The sequence below is a fragment of the Apteryx mantelli genome, chromosome 14, assembly GCF_036417845.1.
Source record: "Apteryx mantelli isolate bAptMan1 chromosome 14, bAptMan1.hap1, whole genome shotgun sequence".
In the NCBI taxonomy this organism is placed as follows: Eukaryota; Metazoa; Chordata; class Aves; order Apterygiformes; family Apterygidae; genus Apteryx; species Apteryx mantelli.
The window spans coordinates 4,289,901-4,308,185 of NC_089991.1; the positions used below are offsets into that span (position 1 = coordinate 4,289,901).

An 18,285-nucleotide genomic window follows, 5' to 3' on the forward strand; every position below is an offset into this window, starting at 1 on the left:
ATTATTGTTACATAGTTTGACAAATACGATAGCAAACCATGCATATAATTTGAGGCAGTTTTTAATAAGTGTTTTCTCTAGCCTGTGGTTCCCACTGGTTTAAATGTCATCTTAACTTTTCGGTCAAATAAATAACAGCCTAGAACAATATTTTTAGGAAAAGACGATGCTTGGAAATAGAACAAGCGACTTGGCATGTGCAGCAATGGCTGGGGATTCTGTGGCTTTTGCCACCCTTCAGAGGGCTTTGACTAATACATGTATGGTTCAAGCAAATAAAAAATGAGCAACTCACATGAAGGTTTTAATTGAAACCCCATCCAAGACATCTCACAACTTACTCTTCCTTTGACTGTGTGACATAAGGAGGTTTTTTTTTATTTATTTCTGAATATAATTGCACTTTCTCAGTCTCTGTTTACTGCTGCCTAGTTTTTCTTTCCTTGTTTATTTTTCATACGTTCATGTTTTTTTCTTCTTTTTTTCCCCACTTCTCCCCTCTTTGCTCATTCATTCTTTCATTTATGTGTACGTTCCTCCCATTGTTTTTCCTGTTTTGCTTCTTCCCTTGCTGGTGCTCAGTTTTGCAGTTAAGAATTATCTTAGCTTGAACTGTTCCAACAAGTCCTGGCAAAAAGCAGGTGCTTGTCGAGGGCTAATTATGCTCTTGATCTAATGCTGGGATCACATCTGATCCCAAGCAAGCCAAGTGCAAAGGAACGACGTTATAGGAAGGTCAGAGGAGAGCCGCTGGAAGGAAAGCCGTGAGGCGTGTGCCACGGAGAGCTGCAGGTTCCTCGCCTTATTTCAGGCCCATTTCCACGGGACTACCAACAACTAACGGAGGATGCAGTGTGAAAAAGAGCTAGAAGAAACCACATAGAAAACACATCACAATGTGTTAAATCTTCTGGAAACACCAGATGAATCCGTGTGCTTTGAACTTGTAGGAAGCACCATCTCAAGGCCTGGATTTTACTCTTTCAGTGTAAAACACAGCTATGGTGGGGAGGGAAGGAGGAGACTGGGCCTCTGAGGTCAGTAAAGGAGAGGTCCTTACGCAGGAGACTCTGAAGTTTTTTGTCTGATTCCCACTGACATTCCCACCTGTCTGGTGGACTAGGTCACTGTTTTCCCACTTGCTGAGGAAGCTGGGAATGCAGGGAGCTTCTTCCTTGTGCTGGATCCTCTGAGATCCCTTCTCCCCAGCCTGCCGAACACTGCTGGGAAGCATGGCCCTCTTGTGCCAGTGGATGGCAAGAATCACCAGGAATTGCTTGGAGCAGTGTGGGATTAACTACTGCAAAGGATGACAATGGAAGTCCTGAGATTTCCTCCCCAATTTAAGCTTCATGACAAATCCATCACTTGACTGTGCTGCTATAACCTCCCTCAATTCCCACTTCCTGGCTGCACGGCACATTCTCCACTGGATTTAGGAAGCAAAATGCTCTTCAGACCTGAAGATGGTGATAAACTGCATTGATTTATGAGACCTGAGAAGCTGTCCGATGAAGGACAGCTTCATCTGAGGTTTCCCCTGTTTCTTTCATTGCATCCCAAATGCTACTCAGACTCCTGCATACTGAACAATCAGTGGTACGATAATGCTATCATTAACTTTGGATTAAATCTTCTTTGTTAAACTTTGCTGGTAGCTTGGACATTTTGGCAGTTACAGACTATGAAGGAAAGAAGTGTCTGTGGGAAAGGCGGGCTGATGGTATTTCTTTAGCCATCTGGCTGGGAGATGCTGATTACACTTCCTTAGGCAGTCTGTGAAAAACTGTTGAAGATGTAGAAGTTTAAATAATAATAAATAACAGTATCTATCTCAAGTATTCTCTTGGCCAAACTCTTTTTCTAACATTGGCTTTCAATAAAGCTCCACCATTTTAAACTTTCATTTTAAACCAAAAAAATGCTTTTAGAAGTTCCAGATTTAGAAGCTTTTTAGAAGCTTAATAAAAATTCACTTTTTGGGCAATGTGCAGTTGACAGCTGTAATGGTACTGATGGTTTCTATTTAAAAACATGCTCCTTTTTTCGCTGCGTCTTTCTGCTGCTGCAATTTTTCTGTCGTGCTTCCTCTAAGTTTCTCTTTTTATATTGCAGGCATCAGAGAAAGGGGCCAAGTGCCTTCAACAACACCAGTGGAGAGAGCTTGCTTTTATTTTCTCTTTCCCTTAACTCAGCTCGTTGTACTGATGTTGGAAAGGACAAGTACCAGAGATGGTGGGGAGATGAAGATGCTGTGTAATGTGCACAGTAGATGGGACGGTCATAAACTCCACTGTGCTTTACAGTCATCAGGCACATGGGAGGCAGGATGGCCAAGTGCACGAGGCCTTCACTTTGGAGAAATATACCCTTAAACCTTACCCCAGCTCTGTGACCAGCCCGTAACCATGGGCAAAGTGCCTCCTTCCCTCCTCTGATGACACTTACAGTATAAACTCTTAGGGTTATTTTGAGGCAACTCATTATTTTGAACCTGCATTTTCCCTTGAACAGTAAGGTCCTACAGAGACAGTAACTACAGTGCTTTGGGAATACTTCTAAGGGATGTGCACATGTCCATCCACAAAGGGTTTATTTTATAACATCTGCTATATAGCCGTCATATTCTGCATATACCAACAGCTCAATCCTGTTGGTTTTGGACTGGCATTCAAGGGACAGGTAAGCAATGACAGAGCAATAACCAGAGTAAGATGGACTATTCTGAGAGAATAATTTAGGGGAAAAAAATCCCAAATCCTGCTGTTGCATTTTTGGAAGCCCCTTGCTTCTAAGAAGTTGTTAGCTATGTAAAGTAAAGTCAATCAAAAAGTTCATCTCTTGCCTAACTAGTAGCTGTGTCTCTTTACCAGCTTAGCACTTCTGGGCCATATATTCATAGAGGAACCCCAGTTGTACTTCTTTTTATGTGTATTGACTTAGTGGAGTGCAAACATGTTAAAAAGTTCACTTTCTCCTTTATACGAGTCTATAAAAAAGCTCTTAAAATGGAGTCATAGGGTTTCAATGAGACAAATGAATGATCAGCCGAGACCTAACAGTCCTTTCCGATGGATTAGGTGCTTTACTGTGAGAAATTTTAAGATGCTAATTCAGCCTGGAGAGTTTTCATGCCTCCAGCACTATGTAATGACACGAAGTATTGTGATGCCTCCAAGTTATAATGGAAAAGGCGGGTAGGATGCAATAATAGGTATCACTCAAGATATTTGATCCCAGTTAAAGCTACATTTTCAAAAGTCTCTAGGCAGCCGAGATTTCTTGTGCATTTATGGGAATTTATGAGTAAAACTAAACATATACACACTAGCTTGGATATTTTTCTAACAGCTATTTGGACACAGTAATGTACAGAAATAATTGTAAACACATGCACAAGTAGATCAGTGTGTGTTTCCAGTGCCTGCTTTTAGGAGAAATAACCCATTAACATATTTTCTGAATTTTGCAAATGCACTGCATGATTGCAGCTCAATAAACTTATTTTATACGTTCCTCTAAACTGATGACACCAGTATAATATTAAGATGTTTTCCAGTTGGGATGTAGGAAGCTGCAAGACATGACAGAAGTGTTCATAATGAGGACATTTCAGCACAAATTCGAACTCACATGGAGTTGGTCAGGAATCAGCTTGAGGAACGTATCTGTTTACAAGACTTGCTGTAGAAGGGATCGATCCGATTGCCAGAGCAGTAAAACACACATTCGCTGCAACAGCACAGAAGCAGGTCGCAGTTTACCAGAAGGAATCATTTACTGTACAGAGCTGTTACGTTTTGTTTCTGTACATTAAGCGATTCTGAGTTACGCTGAGTCACCCTGCAGGTATGCAAAGGTGTGGGTATATCCCATGGTGGTCGCTGAGATCGCAGACATGATCAGTTGCTGCGAAAGGAAAAAAAGTGCTGCATATTTCATTTGCATTTTTTCTAGGAATGCTGTTATTGTTTTGGGGAGATAAAGAGCAAAAACTAAGTGCTTGGAGACGTAGAATGATGCCATATCCAAATAGGATAGCTCTGTTTCTGTAGGCTTTGTGGTTCTGTTCCAATTTATACACTGTGAGGAAAAATATCCCACATGAGAGGTATGTGCAAATAAGCACAGTGCAAACAGGACAATTTTCCTGCACAGACCACAAAACTGCCTTGTCTGTGCATAGAGCTCGCAGGGGTTCTCGCAGTGGCAGTGCTCGTGGTTCATCCATAGGATGCACCTGAGTTAGTGCTGGAATTTGCTAACAACGGAGGCTGGAAAAGGTTAACTAACAGCATGAGGCCAGAAAATCAACTTTCTTCCGTGGCACAACAGCATCAGGAGTCGTGCCAGGGACCAGCAGTTGAACTTCTCACTAAAAGCAAAAACAATATTAAATGCCCGGAGTTTTAAATGGTTAGTAGCTTGTCAAGGTGACATGCTCATGGCTGAAGTGCAAGCCGAGATACGTCTCTGTTATTTATAGAAATGTGTAGCCAACACAGTGTGTGAGCATTTGTGTTGTCATTGCAACAGCAAAATGTTATCTGCATAATTACAGAGTTATATTCTGATAGGGATTCTTATTTAAGCCTGTTACATGTTCCAGCAAAGCAGAAAATCCCTTACTGAGCACCGTTAATAATGGAGCATTAAGAACACACTGTTTTCTTTTCTTGCTTAAAGTACATCTATTTATTTTAAAACAATTCTTTTTTGCTGCTTTCTAGGATTTGCCCTCTGGGTGCTGGAGAGGTCTTTTCCCTGGACCTGGCTATGAGAAGGAACGTCACTTCAAGCATTTCTGGGGATGTTCCCTGTGTCTCTCGGACAAGACCTTGCGCACTGAGCCCTTCTTCTGGGGACTGGCCCTCTCCCTTCCATCACGGTCTGTAACAGGACACACGATAGGGATTTCGGTGGGAGACGGAGCGAGGGGAGTTTGATAGCTCTAGAGCGTGCACGTGGCCCATGAGAGGCTGATAACGTTCAGAGAGACATTTCTTTCTGTAAGGATTAAACTGAACTTTCTTGTGAAGAAATCTGTGACGTGATGCCAGAGGACTAAAATTCCCCTAATTTTCCCCTGGCCCACGTATTAGCAGAGTGGGAGTTTGTATCTAGAAAGGCCGAGGAACCGGTCTCCCATTTAGCGCCGTTTGCATTTCAGATACCCCCGACAGCCATTAGCAGTGCAACAGTCAGAGGATCCCCGTTTCCGCGAGGGATTCCCACGCAGCAGCATCCTGCCGTTGGAGGATGTTTGAGCAGGGTAACCTGTACCTGCTCCTCTCTATGTGATTTGCCGCTAGGATGCGCGGATGTGTCTCTCCCGCGCTGTGGGAGACGCGCTTGTGTCTCCAGTTACATCAAGGCAAAGCAGTAAATTAAGTAGTGGAACAAGGACCCATGATCCAGCTCTTTCCCGGGCTGGGCAGTTGCAGAACTGCTAAGTGTAGCGTTAGCATTACATGGCTTTATTACGGACACGTGCACACTTGGGATTTAAGGCCAGTGGCTAGACTGAGCAAACATTTATTGCAGATGGGAGGAGGGAAAACATCTATTTTCTTCTGCCAATACAAAGGATGACTAATTACACGAAGAGCAGCTGCAGCGCACTTGAAACCATAGAAGACCAGCTGATTCTTACCATGTTTCTCCAGCCAAGTGGCAACGCCTGAGACCTGCCAGGTAAAAATCAGACTCTGTCCTTTGTCCAAGTCATTACAACTCACTTGGAGAGAAATGAGCAAGGAACAGGGAAAAGGCTTTGCTTCACTGCTTTAAGAGTCACCCAAAGAGGAAAAAAATACCTAGGAGAAATATTTCAGTCCAAAGTAATATTTACTTGGGTGCTTAAAACTTCGTAAAATGCCCTGAAGGTCACAAGCCATTCATCCTGCTGTGTATTTCTCTTTAAGAAGGTGCTTGTAAGTAGTACTGGAACACATGTGTGATGAGGAGTTGCCATGGCAAACAGGTTTTGGCACTATTTAAGACAGAGTTTTATTGCACAGCAGAATAAATAAGCATGTTAAAGCCACATACAGTAACTTGTTGGCACATACATTAATGCTCCCAAGGGCTGCAATAACTTAAGCACCCTCCCTTTAAACATTTTTCAGCGTTTTTTCTTTTTTATTGACTACATGCATTTAGTATTAGGGCTAGGAATGTCCCATTTCCACCCCCTTTTGAAGTGAGTAATTGAGGCAAAAAAGGACGACTGTCTAATAAATCATAGAGGGGCATTGTACACAGACAAAAAGGGCAGTTTTTCCTTTCCTAACATACACGAGGATAAGCCACCTTGAGGCCCGTCTGTGTGCTAAATCCTGACCTGCTCCCAGTAGGCATGGGAGTAGGTTGGGGTGTTTATATTTTTGATGGAGCCTGAATAATCAGAAATAGGGTTTCACACCATTCTTTGCAGTTTCTGTCTTGTTATTTTGTGCCAGGCTAGTCCTCTACCACATCATAGCAACAGGCGAGTTACTTGAGCTTCAGTTGTTTTATGAACCACCTGTTCTGCTCCCAGTTCGGCTCCCAGTTCACACCAGTGAGTCCCCATCAGGTCTGGAAACACAGCCGACTTTGAGAAAGCGCTGCAGGGAGGCAAGAGGAAAATCTGTGCCTTTAAGAGGACTCAGGTTTGTGGTGCTCTTAAAGGTGAGTATAAATTACATTTTATAATGAAAGCTTTGGTTTAAAAAGACTTATTAGTGTATTAGACTGGGCTTTATTAGCTGAAAGAGGTTTCAGAGTCACATGTGGGAGGTGTGACACTGGCTCCCTCTTCTGTGGGAAGCAGTAACTTTTCTGGGTTAGAGAGCTTGGAAGCTGCCAAAAGCAGGCAGAGCCCATACGACCTCTCCCTCCCCTCCCACACGGAATACATCAGCCTGAAAGCACATGAGTGGAGACCTGATCGTACAGTGTCCACTTCTAAGACAAATGACACAGGGAGCTGCCTCCTCCTGTGGGAAGTTACGGATGGGAAGAACCTGAAACGTTCGCCCTATATTGGCAGTAGTCGTTTCCTGTTAAAAAATGGGAAGCCGGCAAGCAGGACGGACCTAATTCTCTTTGTGTTGTACTGGTGAGCTAGGAAGTCACTAGGGAAGGGTGACAGAAAGTGCGTCTGCTCACCCTAAAAGAGGACTGCAGTCAGTGTTGGCTCCTATTATATAGAGAGAAACGATCTGGTTTGCATATTCCCTATGGCTTTAGGATGAAGACTGTAAAGTATTTCATTCTCTTAGGGCCCTTTTTGCCTCTTTCCACATCAACAAGAAGACCCCGGCAATCCTTCAGCAAGGCTTGGGGCAATTATCCGAACTCCTTGGCTCTCCTAAACTTTCCTGGACATTCGGCAGTCTCTGAAGCATGCTCTAGCCTCACAAAATGGAAAAAAAAAAAAGAGAGGAGTTGATTATTTTATATGAAACGTACATGTTTATAATATCGCATACTGATAGGTCCATTATGAATTACAATTTGCTGAATAAGAGAATCCGCAAGGGAGGGATATTGCATGGAGAGGGGAAAAAAAAGGAGGGAGGTGATTTTTATGCCTGTAAAGGTGTCTCCTGGGCATAAGCAGCATTGAACACTTACCATTTCCTTCGAGTTGTTTGGATTTGCTTGCAATTAAAGCCTAGTGGAGCTGTCAGGGGCTGTTGACAAATATATTATAACCAAGTTAGGTTAAGTGAATGTTACTTAAAATTAATCCAACTCTGCACAATATTCCTGCTTCACTTCAAAAGAATGTGCCAGGGAGAATAAGTACAATCCTGACAACGTTCGGGGAACCTCCTCAAGGTGGAAATTTGCAAATAGGGCTACTGTAGTATGTAATGAGAAGCTGCAGGGCTTTCAATTATCCCACATAGTCTGTCTCTTTGCAACTTGACTGACAGCTAATTATGCTGGTGCCATTTTTTTGGCAGTGGAATTTAATCTCCCAGATGGAAAGCAAATCAATCTGCCCATCCACTGCAGCTGAGGCATACTTTGGCTCAACTTTAATTTATTCTCCTAAGCCTAAGAAGGCTAGTCATTTCAAGGTACAAAAATATCAAATTTCTTCTGTTAACCAGGCTGGTGAAAAAGTGTGGAAGAGTTGGGATTTTGTGGGCTACACTGTGAACTGTTGTTGCTCTTTGCTTTGTATTAGGAAACAGCAGTATCATCTCCCCTTGATTCCTGTGCGTGGATCCAACCGAGGGAAGAGGCATTTATGAGTTGGTTGCTAGTGATAATGGTTAAACAGGAGTTGTGGAGGCCTTAAGTAGGATTCTATGGAGGAATGAACTAAATCTCTGAAGAGCGGAACACAAGGAGGAGTTGGTGGCAATTTTCAAGCATTTTAGCCAATGTGCAATAGTCTGGTTCCCATTGGGTTTCACTCCAGGGATATAAATACAATCCTTCTACTTACCTGCACTCTTCAGGCCTATCAATTATGCTGCTTCCTTTGAGTTGCCATTACAACTTTAGGTATTATAGTCCTCTGTAAAACGATCGCAGAACAGAGTATGTGACTAGTTACCGCAGGCTACAGACCTGATCTTCCAGTGCCTGAGCACCTGCAGCTCCTGTCAATGCTATTTTTCAGGCTAGAAAAAACAATTTTAGCTAGGATCAAGGGAGAGCTCATAAAAACTTGGTACTAACAAATGCAGGGAAATTGGAACCTTATTTTTCTACAAACTTTTGCCTATTGGGCTAACAAGGAATCTCCTCTGTGTTTTAGCTGTGTATAGTACCTATGTTTTGTTGGAGTTGCCATCTTACCTTTCAGAGTACTTTCTCTGAATTCTTAATCTCTCAGATTCACTGAATGTAGGTACACTGTTTTCGGGGAGTTTACAAACAAAAATCTTCCTGCCTCCCTTTTTGTCTGAAAAAAAGCATTTCTGAAAGTGCTTTGCTCACATCTAATGAGTCAGATTCCAGTCTTCCTTACACTTGCACAAATACGTAGCAATTTCAGTGACTTCTCCTTTGTGTGTTTGAAGGCTGAAAGATTAGAAACTCCCCTCTCTGGCTATTAACACCTATCTTTTTATATTTTCATATAGTGCTTATAATCATGCTGCTGATGTTCTTAACGAGCTTCTTGAATGGTATTTTATAATTACGATGAAATCTTGCGCATGGAAGCATTTGTTCAAGACAAATCTCTGGAGAGCAGATGTTCTTATGTTGTCCCATCAGCGCACTCATTACCATGCTGTATGTTGTACTTGTTCAATGTAATAGTTAAGAGGGAGCCTGTGTAATGCACTCTCAATTTGTAGCAGGCAAGAGATATCATTCAATGGATCATCACAGTGCTAATTAATCTAGTCTGTGAGAAGAATGATCAATACCTGGGGAAAAACTGCAGAAGCAGCTGAATCCGGGCTTGGAAAGTAACATCCTGTATGTTTTGTAGCTGACATTTGAGGTTATAATGCCACTTAAAAAGATGCTAGCTGCAGGCATTTCTTTGAAACATACATATAACAAATGAAAATCCAACATAATCTGGAAATAACCAGCTAAATGGAGCATTACAAGGAAATCCACCATTCTCACCAGATGTCAGACCTCTCCTTGTAAACTCCCGTGAATGTCGGCAAGTCCTAAAGGCCCAAAAATGTAACCTTGTCAGCAGAGCTGTCTTTACCCAGAGGAGAAGTCTGACCACTGCTGTAACAGTAAGGCGTAAGGATGGACACAACCTTCAAGGCAGGAGCCTGGGGCAGACCATGAGGCTCTTGGGATCTCTAGGTGGAAGCAGTGGGTTGAACTCCAGTACCCACCGGCGATCAGCACTGTCCACTGGGCAACAGAGAAGTGGGTTAATAGCGAGGGACAGTATTTAGCGAACCGGCAGCTGCACAAGTGGTCAGTTTCCAGGTGTTTTAAGATTTATTAATCTAAAATTAGACAACCTATTTTAATAAATCCGTAATTTATTAATTTTAAACAATTAGAACAATTACTTGCTCTTGGTTATCCTAGAAGCAAAAATACTAACAATAGAACATACAGTAGAAGACAGACTGAAGACCTCCAAGCCAAACACAATGACTAAAAAGCTCTCCGTTGTGTTGCCTGCCCGTTTGTCGGAAAGCAAGGGAAAATGTGGTTCCCAAACTGCAAACAGGCTGCATCAGAATGGGTGCAGCCCCCATCATATTTCCCTGCCTCACATCACCCATGTTTTATGCAGACTGGTCCTTGCTTGGCATTTTACCAGCGTCCCAGTCTCTACTGCCAGGCGAGATGTCCAAAGCGCCATCTGAGCTGGAAGAGGTAAAGCAGCTAGTTCATACCAAATCCCTCACACAAAGCACATCTAGGAACACTAGGGAAATTTCAGTCTGGATTGCAGGCCAGATGTGAATGCTAGGGGTTTGTTCATACCTTTGAATTTGCCAAAACACTAAACCCAAACTTCCTAAAACTCGAGATCCAGAGAGGAGCTGAAGTGAATGGAGGAAGCTTGAATCTTAAATTAATCACGAAATATGGAGGGCTGATTTCAATGGAATGTAATATGAGACTAAAAGTCTAACCTGTCCATCATGGCACTAATCATCCAGAAGACACATCTGCATTACTGCTACCAAATAATCTGCCATTCCCAAATTTTTTTAGAAAAATAAAGGTTACACAAATGTTCTTTATTGCTTCCATTTCTCAGAAGGAAAAAATGGACTTAAGGAAACACGGATTCAGAGGCAGATGATCTACACAACGGTTATGAACTCTTCCTCTTCAGAAAAGAAAAACAAAAAAACAAAAAAGAACTCAAACTTGCATTTTTGCTTACTTCCTCTCTGGGACAAAGTAACACTTCTGTCAAGAGCTAATTGCCGCCGTAACCTCGCCTGGCAACTTGACCGTGAATGCAGTAGGATAATTATACCAGATCAGCAGATCATACAGGCTGACAACTTAGAATGAGAAAACCTTCGGGAGGATTGTAGGCTGTAAAAGCAGAGAGAACTTCTAAAGTTACACAATTTGATGCACCCTAAGGACAGTATTATAATGAATTTTCTCCTCTACAGTGGAAAAAGTCAGTGGACTAAAAGCAGAGTAACAGTGGAAAACGGGGTTTGAAATACTGAATAGAAAATGCTATAGGCCACAAAATGCTTCTAATGCTTTAAAGCATTTAAACCTTTAAAAATGGGAGGTCCATTTTAACCTGTGTTTTCAGATAAGGTCCATAATGGACTTATCAATAAGAGAACAAGCTATAAAGACACTTTGACTGAGACTTTGCCATTCATGGTCTTTCCTAAATGTGATTAGTTTGTTTTTTTTGCAAATTGAGTTGGCACAATTAGATATAAGAAACAAAATGCTAAGAAGGTTCCAAAAGTAACGTTGTCTTCACTGCAGTACACATGTTAGCAGGAATTTCTTCTGTTTTTCTATTATGCATGTAACCTGATCTGTTACTTTTTAGGTTCTTGAACGTACGCCATAATCTACTCAGGCTACGCCCTGTGGCTGGGTTCAAGCTTGTTCCTGGATCTTTGGCTTCTGCTTTCCTCTCCAGTAGAGCCGGCTGGATTTTGGGATCTCAGAGCAGCATTCTGCAGACTGTGGGAGATATGGGTGAATATTGACAGGCAAGGGCCAAGACACAGACCCACTAACTCCTCCTCTCGGCAGATTTACCTGTCTACAAGGGCAGGGGGGACCAGCTGTGCAGCAGCTTCAAGGTCACCCAGGGAACAAGCTGGGTCAAAACAACAGAATTGTTGTGTTCACTGCAAATACAGAGGGTTTGCAGGCTTCTGAACAAACTCCAGGAAGAAGGGTGATGCTCTGGGATTTGTACAAAAGGAGAATACAGTGATACCCCCTATGAGACCAGCTTCAAAATTGCAAATGATTTTAAACAGGAGCAAAACACTTTCTAAGAGCTCTCAGGCTGTGGACCTGTCTGCCGTGGGAAGCAGATCATCCCAACGTTCAAGGAAATGTAAAAAGTCCCTGAAAACCACTTCTGTTCACGTTGGGACATGACAGGTTGGAGGCCCCTCAGGTGGGAGCTCTTCACAGCCCTTCATTTGCAGAAAGCCTTGAATCCAATGGAAGCAAATTGCACAGCAGAAGCAACCCCAAGGAAACGTACAGAATTTATGTATTTATGGACCTAGTGGCTGAAAAAGCAGACAAGATTCTAGGTCAGAAGAAACAAGTCCATGTAATTTGAATTACATTCCAGTTTGCTTTTGGATTTTCTTTTAGCTGAAAGACAAATGTTGATCCCTCCCTGCCAGGCTGTAATAGTGTAAGGATGGATTTGTTACAGCCCTTTTTGGAGGCTGTATTTTTAACTACTTTGAAAATGCTTGTGGATGAACACATCTGGGGTTTTCAGTTAGTGACATATTAACATTTTGCAACTGAGACTTTACACATTTCAGTACAGTCCGCTTTAGTGCAAAGAGGCCAAGAAGCTGTAAACTGCTGGGCACACACTCATTTTGATGTGCATGCTCCTTCTGTGTTAAAAGTCTACTTCTCTTCTGCAAAAATCAGTGCCCTCCTCGCACCAAGTGTTTACTCAGGACCCCCTTATTCATGTTTTTGCCTATTTTTCAATCCTTTTAGTGACATCTAGTGAAATTTGTGGAAAGTGCAGTTTCAGTTTTCTGTATGAAAATCAATGGAACTACAGTAACACAGGCATTTCACAATTAAATGCCATACTATTTCACTAATTTCATTTATTTCCACTTATCCTGCTGTCTTTTAAGCCTTGTGATATCAGGCGCATTTTATTCATTCTTTAGAAATCTTAAGTTTGAGCTCATAGCATGGCCAAATGTTTTATGTGTTTGAGGCACAAAATTAATTTACTCTTTGCTCCTCTTAGCTTTGTGTACTTGTTTAAAATAACTTTGTTATTTAAAACACTTAAACTTTGGTATTTAAAACAACAAAGTTATTTTAAAATTTACCTTCTACTGTTGCTGTTGTTCCTTTACAGCAGTCCATTCCAAAGTTACAAGTATCCAGAATTCGATGCATAAAACCAAATTCTTGCAGGAGCTCAAGCTACAAATTTTTAATATTTGGTATTCAGGATCCATATCTTAGTGAATTCTCAGCTTACTGAAACCAATGAGTCAGATTCCGTCCACTCATTGCTCTGGATCAATCCAGAATGAAAGTTAAGCACTCTTTCATCAGCAAATGAAGTTTTCAATAAAAATCAAAAGCGTATGCCTACTATCTAGAAAGTAGGCTGAAGACTTCAAAGGAAGAACTTCCTATTCAGAGATAGCATTCATATGAAATAGCTTTTGAACATGTAGCCTCTTCTTTCCTAAAGTACAAAAACAAGTGGCTTCTGTAAAGGTTTATGTTGGTATGGATTTCAGCTGTGCAAACTATATGGCAAACAGTACAAACTGGGCTCATAAATATTTGGAAAAAATACAGAATGGCTTCAAACAGACTAATATTAAATTACTGGAACTAGTTCAAAAAACCCCCGGACTTTACTTGAATCCTATATCTTGATTTGTGTAAACCAGAACGACCGAAAAAAAAAAAAAATTACCCAACTACCTCCAAAACCCAAAGGAATAGTGGAAGGGTTTGAAAGAATCTATACAGTGTGTGCAGGCAGCAAAAAAATGTTTACTGTGAAAAGGCTTGGACCTCCCAACCTAAACAGCCAATTAGCTCCGATTCTGAACAGGAGGGTCTGAAGCACCTATTGGAAAGTCTGAATACTCACTGGAAAAAGATCCGATTTGGAAAGTCACTGAGCATGCAGAAATTCAGCTAATACCTGTAAGATGCCCAGCATCTCCAAGCAGTGCACTGGTTTGGATTTGGGATTTTGTCATGCTTTTCACAGCTAACTGCTCAGAATTTATAAAATGAACGCTTAAGAGAAAAATTAATTCAAATACACCACCAGCAACAGTTCAAACATTTTACTAAATCAATTCACACATTTCAAAATTGTAAATATAATTAAGGACAACAGGGTTTCTGTATTTTTTCTTCCAGATTTATCATTAAGACAATAAACAAACACAAATTAGGTTTATAGCATCTGTTCTTTAAAAAAATGAAAGGAACGCCACTCGATGTATTGATAAAGCACCACAACACAGTTACAAAATAGGGTCTGCCTGATTCTTTCACAAGTAAAAGACTACATACTCCTAATAGCTTTCTGCTTCAATCCATACTTCATTAAAATAAAACTATAAAATCTCCTAGATTACACTAAATTCAGACGATGCCTGGTATACAGTGCATTAACAGCAGTAATGCCAACTATCAGTGCCAACATAAAACATTTTAGAAAGAAAAATAAAAAACAAACCAAAAATAACAAACAAAACCAAAAAAACACTTTTATTCCCCTAAATGAGCAAAATTTAAAATAAGGGATGCTCTGCTTCACGATGAGTTAAGGATTTGGGGAGGAGGAGGATGACGGGTAAGGGGGCTGGTACTGTAGCTTTCTAGGCTTAGTTGGCATCTAGTTTGGCCATTTCCTGCACATATATCCCTATACTCTCACTGTCAAAGAGCACAAAATACACCGTCTTGATTGAAGAGGACATTGTTGACACAAAATAGCTGGAGATGGCTTTCAGGATCAGCTGAGCAGCCGTTTGCTTTGGGAAGCCATTTCTAGTAGGAGAGAGGAAAAAAAGGAGAATCAAAACTTGCCAAACAAGCTTTTGGTAGTATAACCTTGCAAGGAACGCTCAGGGCTTTCTCGTATGCAGCACAGTAAATAAAGCTACAGGGCAAGTGTTTACAAGCTGAATTAGAAGCTACAAACTTGTTTGTTTAGGTGGGACTTAAAATGTTCAAACAACTTTTAGAAAAAGGTGCTTGCAGAAGAAAGCATTCCCAAAATATGAGTATAGAGTCCAAACACATTAATGGGTTGAACCCTACAATATCTGAAGGCTCAATTACCCTCCCTTAACAGACAAGTAAACCAGTGCCCAGTCAGGCTAAAGGGTTCAGGAAAGCTGCATAGATGTTCGAGTTGCACAGTCAGACTTGTCCTGAAAGCAGACCAACCAAGAAGAAAAACAGAAAGGGATACACAAAACAAAATATGAAAGACTCAAAGAACAAAAATGACTTTACCACTATTAATGGTTAATAATATAGTACAAAATTAAACAAGTTACTCATACAACCTTGCTACAGACTGAAAATGAAGAGAGAACGAGTTCTGGTAGTTTGGTAGTGAGAAAAACCACTGCCAACAGCGCTTTCTCAGATGCCCAATTTGTGCACGGCTGAATTTCAAAGACGTATACCCAGCCTGGGGACACTTCTTACAGGCTTCTTCACATTTCCATCTAGTAGCTGTTGTCTGAAAGTCTCATCTAATCTTAACACAGGTTGAACAAAAGTAGAATGGCTTGAACAAAGCCACGACCTGAACTATAAGAGAGTTTTACAGGCTATGGTTAAAACCTGAAATTACCCCTGGTAACTACTTTGAAGGTGGTCTAGACGAAGCGCTGCTATCTACCTAGACTGCACAGGTTTGCCCTGGGCTTTGCTGAGCACAGCCCCAGCAAAGTGCATTGCAGTAGTCAATCGGACGGTGATGAGATGTGATCATTCTGGTAAGAATAGTACCCCAATGAAATTTTAAAGAGCCTGCTGAACATCACCTGGTTGCTTGGCACATGCACATGTACACAAACACATTGTCAATATTCCCTGTTAAAAAACATGGATCTACTTGAATCTTTCTTAGCTGTAGGATAATAAGGAGATACTGAAACCATTTTCACATGAATTTTCAATACTCAAAGATGGATGGTACTTGACAGTTGGAACTTTAATAACAGCAGTATTTTGTCTATCTTTGTTTTGTTCCTTCTAATTCCATGAATTCAGCGATTTCTTTTTCTCCTTTATTACAGTAGATGGATTTTTAGGAGAGGAAAAAAACAATAGCTGTTTTTGACTAAAACTATAGTCATCTGAAAGCTAGCAGAATGCAGCTACTGCGCAGAGTATGACAGTCTATGGAACTAATTATTCTGACTGTACTACGTCTTCCAAGTATCGATGTTGCTCATAATTACACAGTCTATGGCAAGGATAAATTCCTCTCTCACTATGCAACTGCAGCAGGAAGAGGTGGCACAGTTAGCGTTAATGATGCAGAGGGTAAAGTAATCTCTCTGGAAGAACTTCTAGGCTTACACAATGTCCCCTCTGTCACCGGTCACAAGAGGGCTATGCTAGCCAGCATCCTCAGCACAGAAGCTCTTGTTGGAAGAGCTCATGAAATTAATGCTGCTTTTTTGGAGGGGGAGGAAGGGGGATACTCAGGGACAGTGGCAGCAGAAAACCACCGGGTGATATGGTTGCTTGCAATCAAAGTAGTACGAACCTCTCTGTGACAGGTCTGATGAGCGTGATCCATTTTTCCAAGAGAGTTGTGTGTGACAACAATACAGCAACAGCATTAATTTAATAAATTTGTCAGGAAGAAGAGGAGAAGTGGAAGGAGCAAAGAAAAGGCTTTTAAAGATGCACATGTTTTCCTGGATTGTGAAGGCTATACTTTGCAGTTACATAATTCATTTTTATTTCTCTACAGACTGCTACCAATGTTTCACCTTACTACAAATCATATCTTCTTTCTCCTTCTCTCCTTATTGTAGTTCAGACCAATTTCCTCCTAGAAGCCACTTATTTCTGTACAAATCTCCGAGCCCCCTATCTATTGAACAAATCCACATTACAGCAATTAGATAGCAGCTTTGAAAGATGTATCTTAGTTCAGGCCCTCACTAGGCTACTGGAATGCTGCAGTGACAGAAACGATATAAGAAGCTTAAAGAATGCAGAAGAATTCAGAATCTTCTACTAATGGAAGTTCTGCCACTGAATTCAAGCACGGCATGCGATGTCTCCAAGGAAGAAGAACAGCAAACAATTACATTTTTCTATCCAAGGAAGTTTACAAAGTAAAGAAAAGTAAAATGGGGGAAAGAGAGATGTCATCTAACACACCTTCTTTTATTTAAGGCTACAGACTGTGATATACTGTCCTATAATACAGAGGAATAGTATTAATAGTTCACAGATTACACACACAGCTGAGTTTCTTAGTGTTTGCTCTTCAAAGAAGCAGGGCTAAATTCACCTCTGGCTTTAACAGGTGCAATATGGCTTGGCATTTGCTCACTGGAGCACCAAACTCTGATAATAAAACACCGTTGTACTCTCCCTCTTATTACATGCTGCAAGAAGCAAAATAAGAAAGGCAACTACCTGTGTCATGGACCACTTACTGCACATTACCTTACCATAAAATATACTTTAAGAGCAATTCTGTGGTAGTGCTGCATGTAATGTGATTTTATACACGCTGCATGAAGATAATGCTTGTGATATTTCAGAAATGATGACATGAAATAGCACATGCTGTTTCCCTCCTTTCTGAAAATACCCTATTTTTTCTTTTACTAAAATTACTTTTACTTAAATAAAGAAAAGCAAAAAGCATTGTGAAAAAACTTGTACTCTTCCAAAGGCAATTTAGCTGGTCCAGGGAGAATCAGCTATGTGACAAGGTAACCCACTGAGAGCATATTTTGGACACAGAAGCTACTTCCTACTGTTGGCTTACACAGAGGAAAGGGCATGGAGTCAGTATGCCTCTGCATTCGATCGCTTGCCATTTACTTATGGATGCTGCATCCTGGCATATATTAAATGGACCTTCAAGGAATTTTGGTGCTGAGCAGGAATAGTTATGCAGGTCAGCATCAAAATCGGGGTAAACACTGTTTCTGAAATGCTCAAAGGGGACTCTGAAGCTGTACGAGCTTCACTCCAGTAGTGTTCCAGCAAGGTGGTCACAGCAGGGCAAATGACAACAGAGCTGCCTCCGATTTAAAGGAGATATGTGCACATGGAAGCTGATTAAACTGAATTGTTTAGGGCCTATGCCTCAAAAAAGGGAAAGAGGCAGAGTGGAAAAATCACAAGTAGGATGCTGACCAGTGCCATGTGTGGGCTGCAAGAAGCAACAGAAGCCTCTTGCCTTGGATCTACTGGTCTGAATTAAATTCTTGTAAAAAGGCAGCTTGAGATTTTAGCCAAGCTAGTGTCAATTCAGATCAAAGTCAGAGCCTCAGAATGAAATCCCCACTCAGAGGGTGATTTTATGCTCAATCCCAAACTCATCTTTCCCTGTTCTCCTGCTGGCCCTACCAGAGTGAACTCCAAGCTACCTTTGTGCAG

The 18,285-nt window shown here is 41.2% G+C and overlaps 1 protein-coding gene and 1 long non-coding RNA gene across 6 annotated transcripts in view; one reads left to right on the top strand and one right to left on the bottom strand.

Annotated features, from left to right (window-relative positions):
- Positions 1-5,621: 5,621 nt before the first annotated feature.
- Positions 5,622-12,209, top strand: LOC106487204 (uncharacterized). Its single transcript, XR_001293028.2, has 3 exons — positions 5,622-5,694; positions 6,462-6,672; positions 11,477-12,209. It is a non-coding gene; the product is annotated as an uncharacterized lncRNA (long non-coding RNA).
- A 1,746-nt stretch (positions 12,210-13,955) lies between these two features.
- MACROH2A1 (macroH2A.1 histone) overlaps positions 13,956-18,285 on the bottom strand; it is a 51,375-nt gene continuing 47,045 nt past the window's right edge. For all 5 annotated transcript variants that reach the window (XM_067305180.1, XM_067305178.1, XM_067305179.1 and 2 more), the window contains exon 9: positions 13,956-14,682. In XM_067305180.1, the coding sequence (XP_067161281.1) occupies positions 14,517-14,682 (166 nt within the window). In that variant the 3' untranslated portion in view covers positions 13,956-14,516. The remainder of the gene's footprint in view (positions 14,683-18,285) is intronic.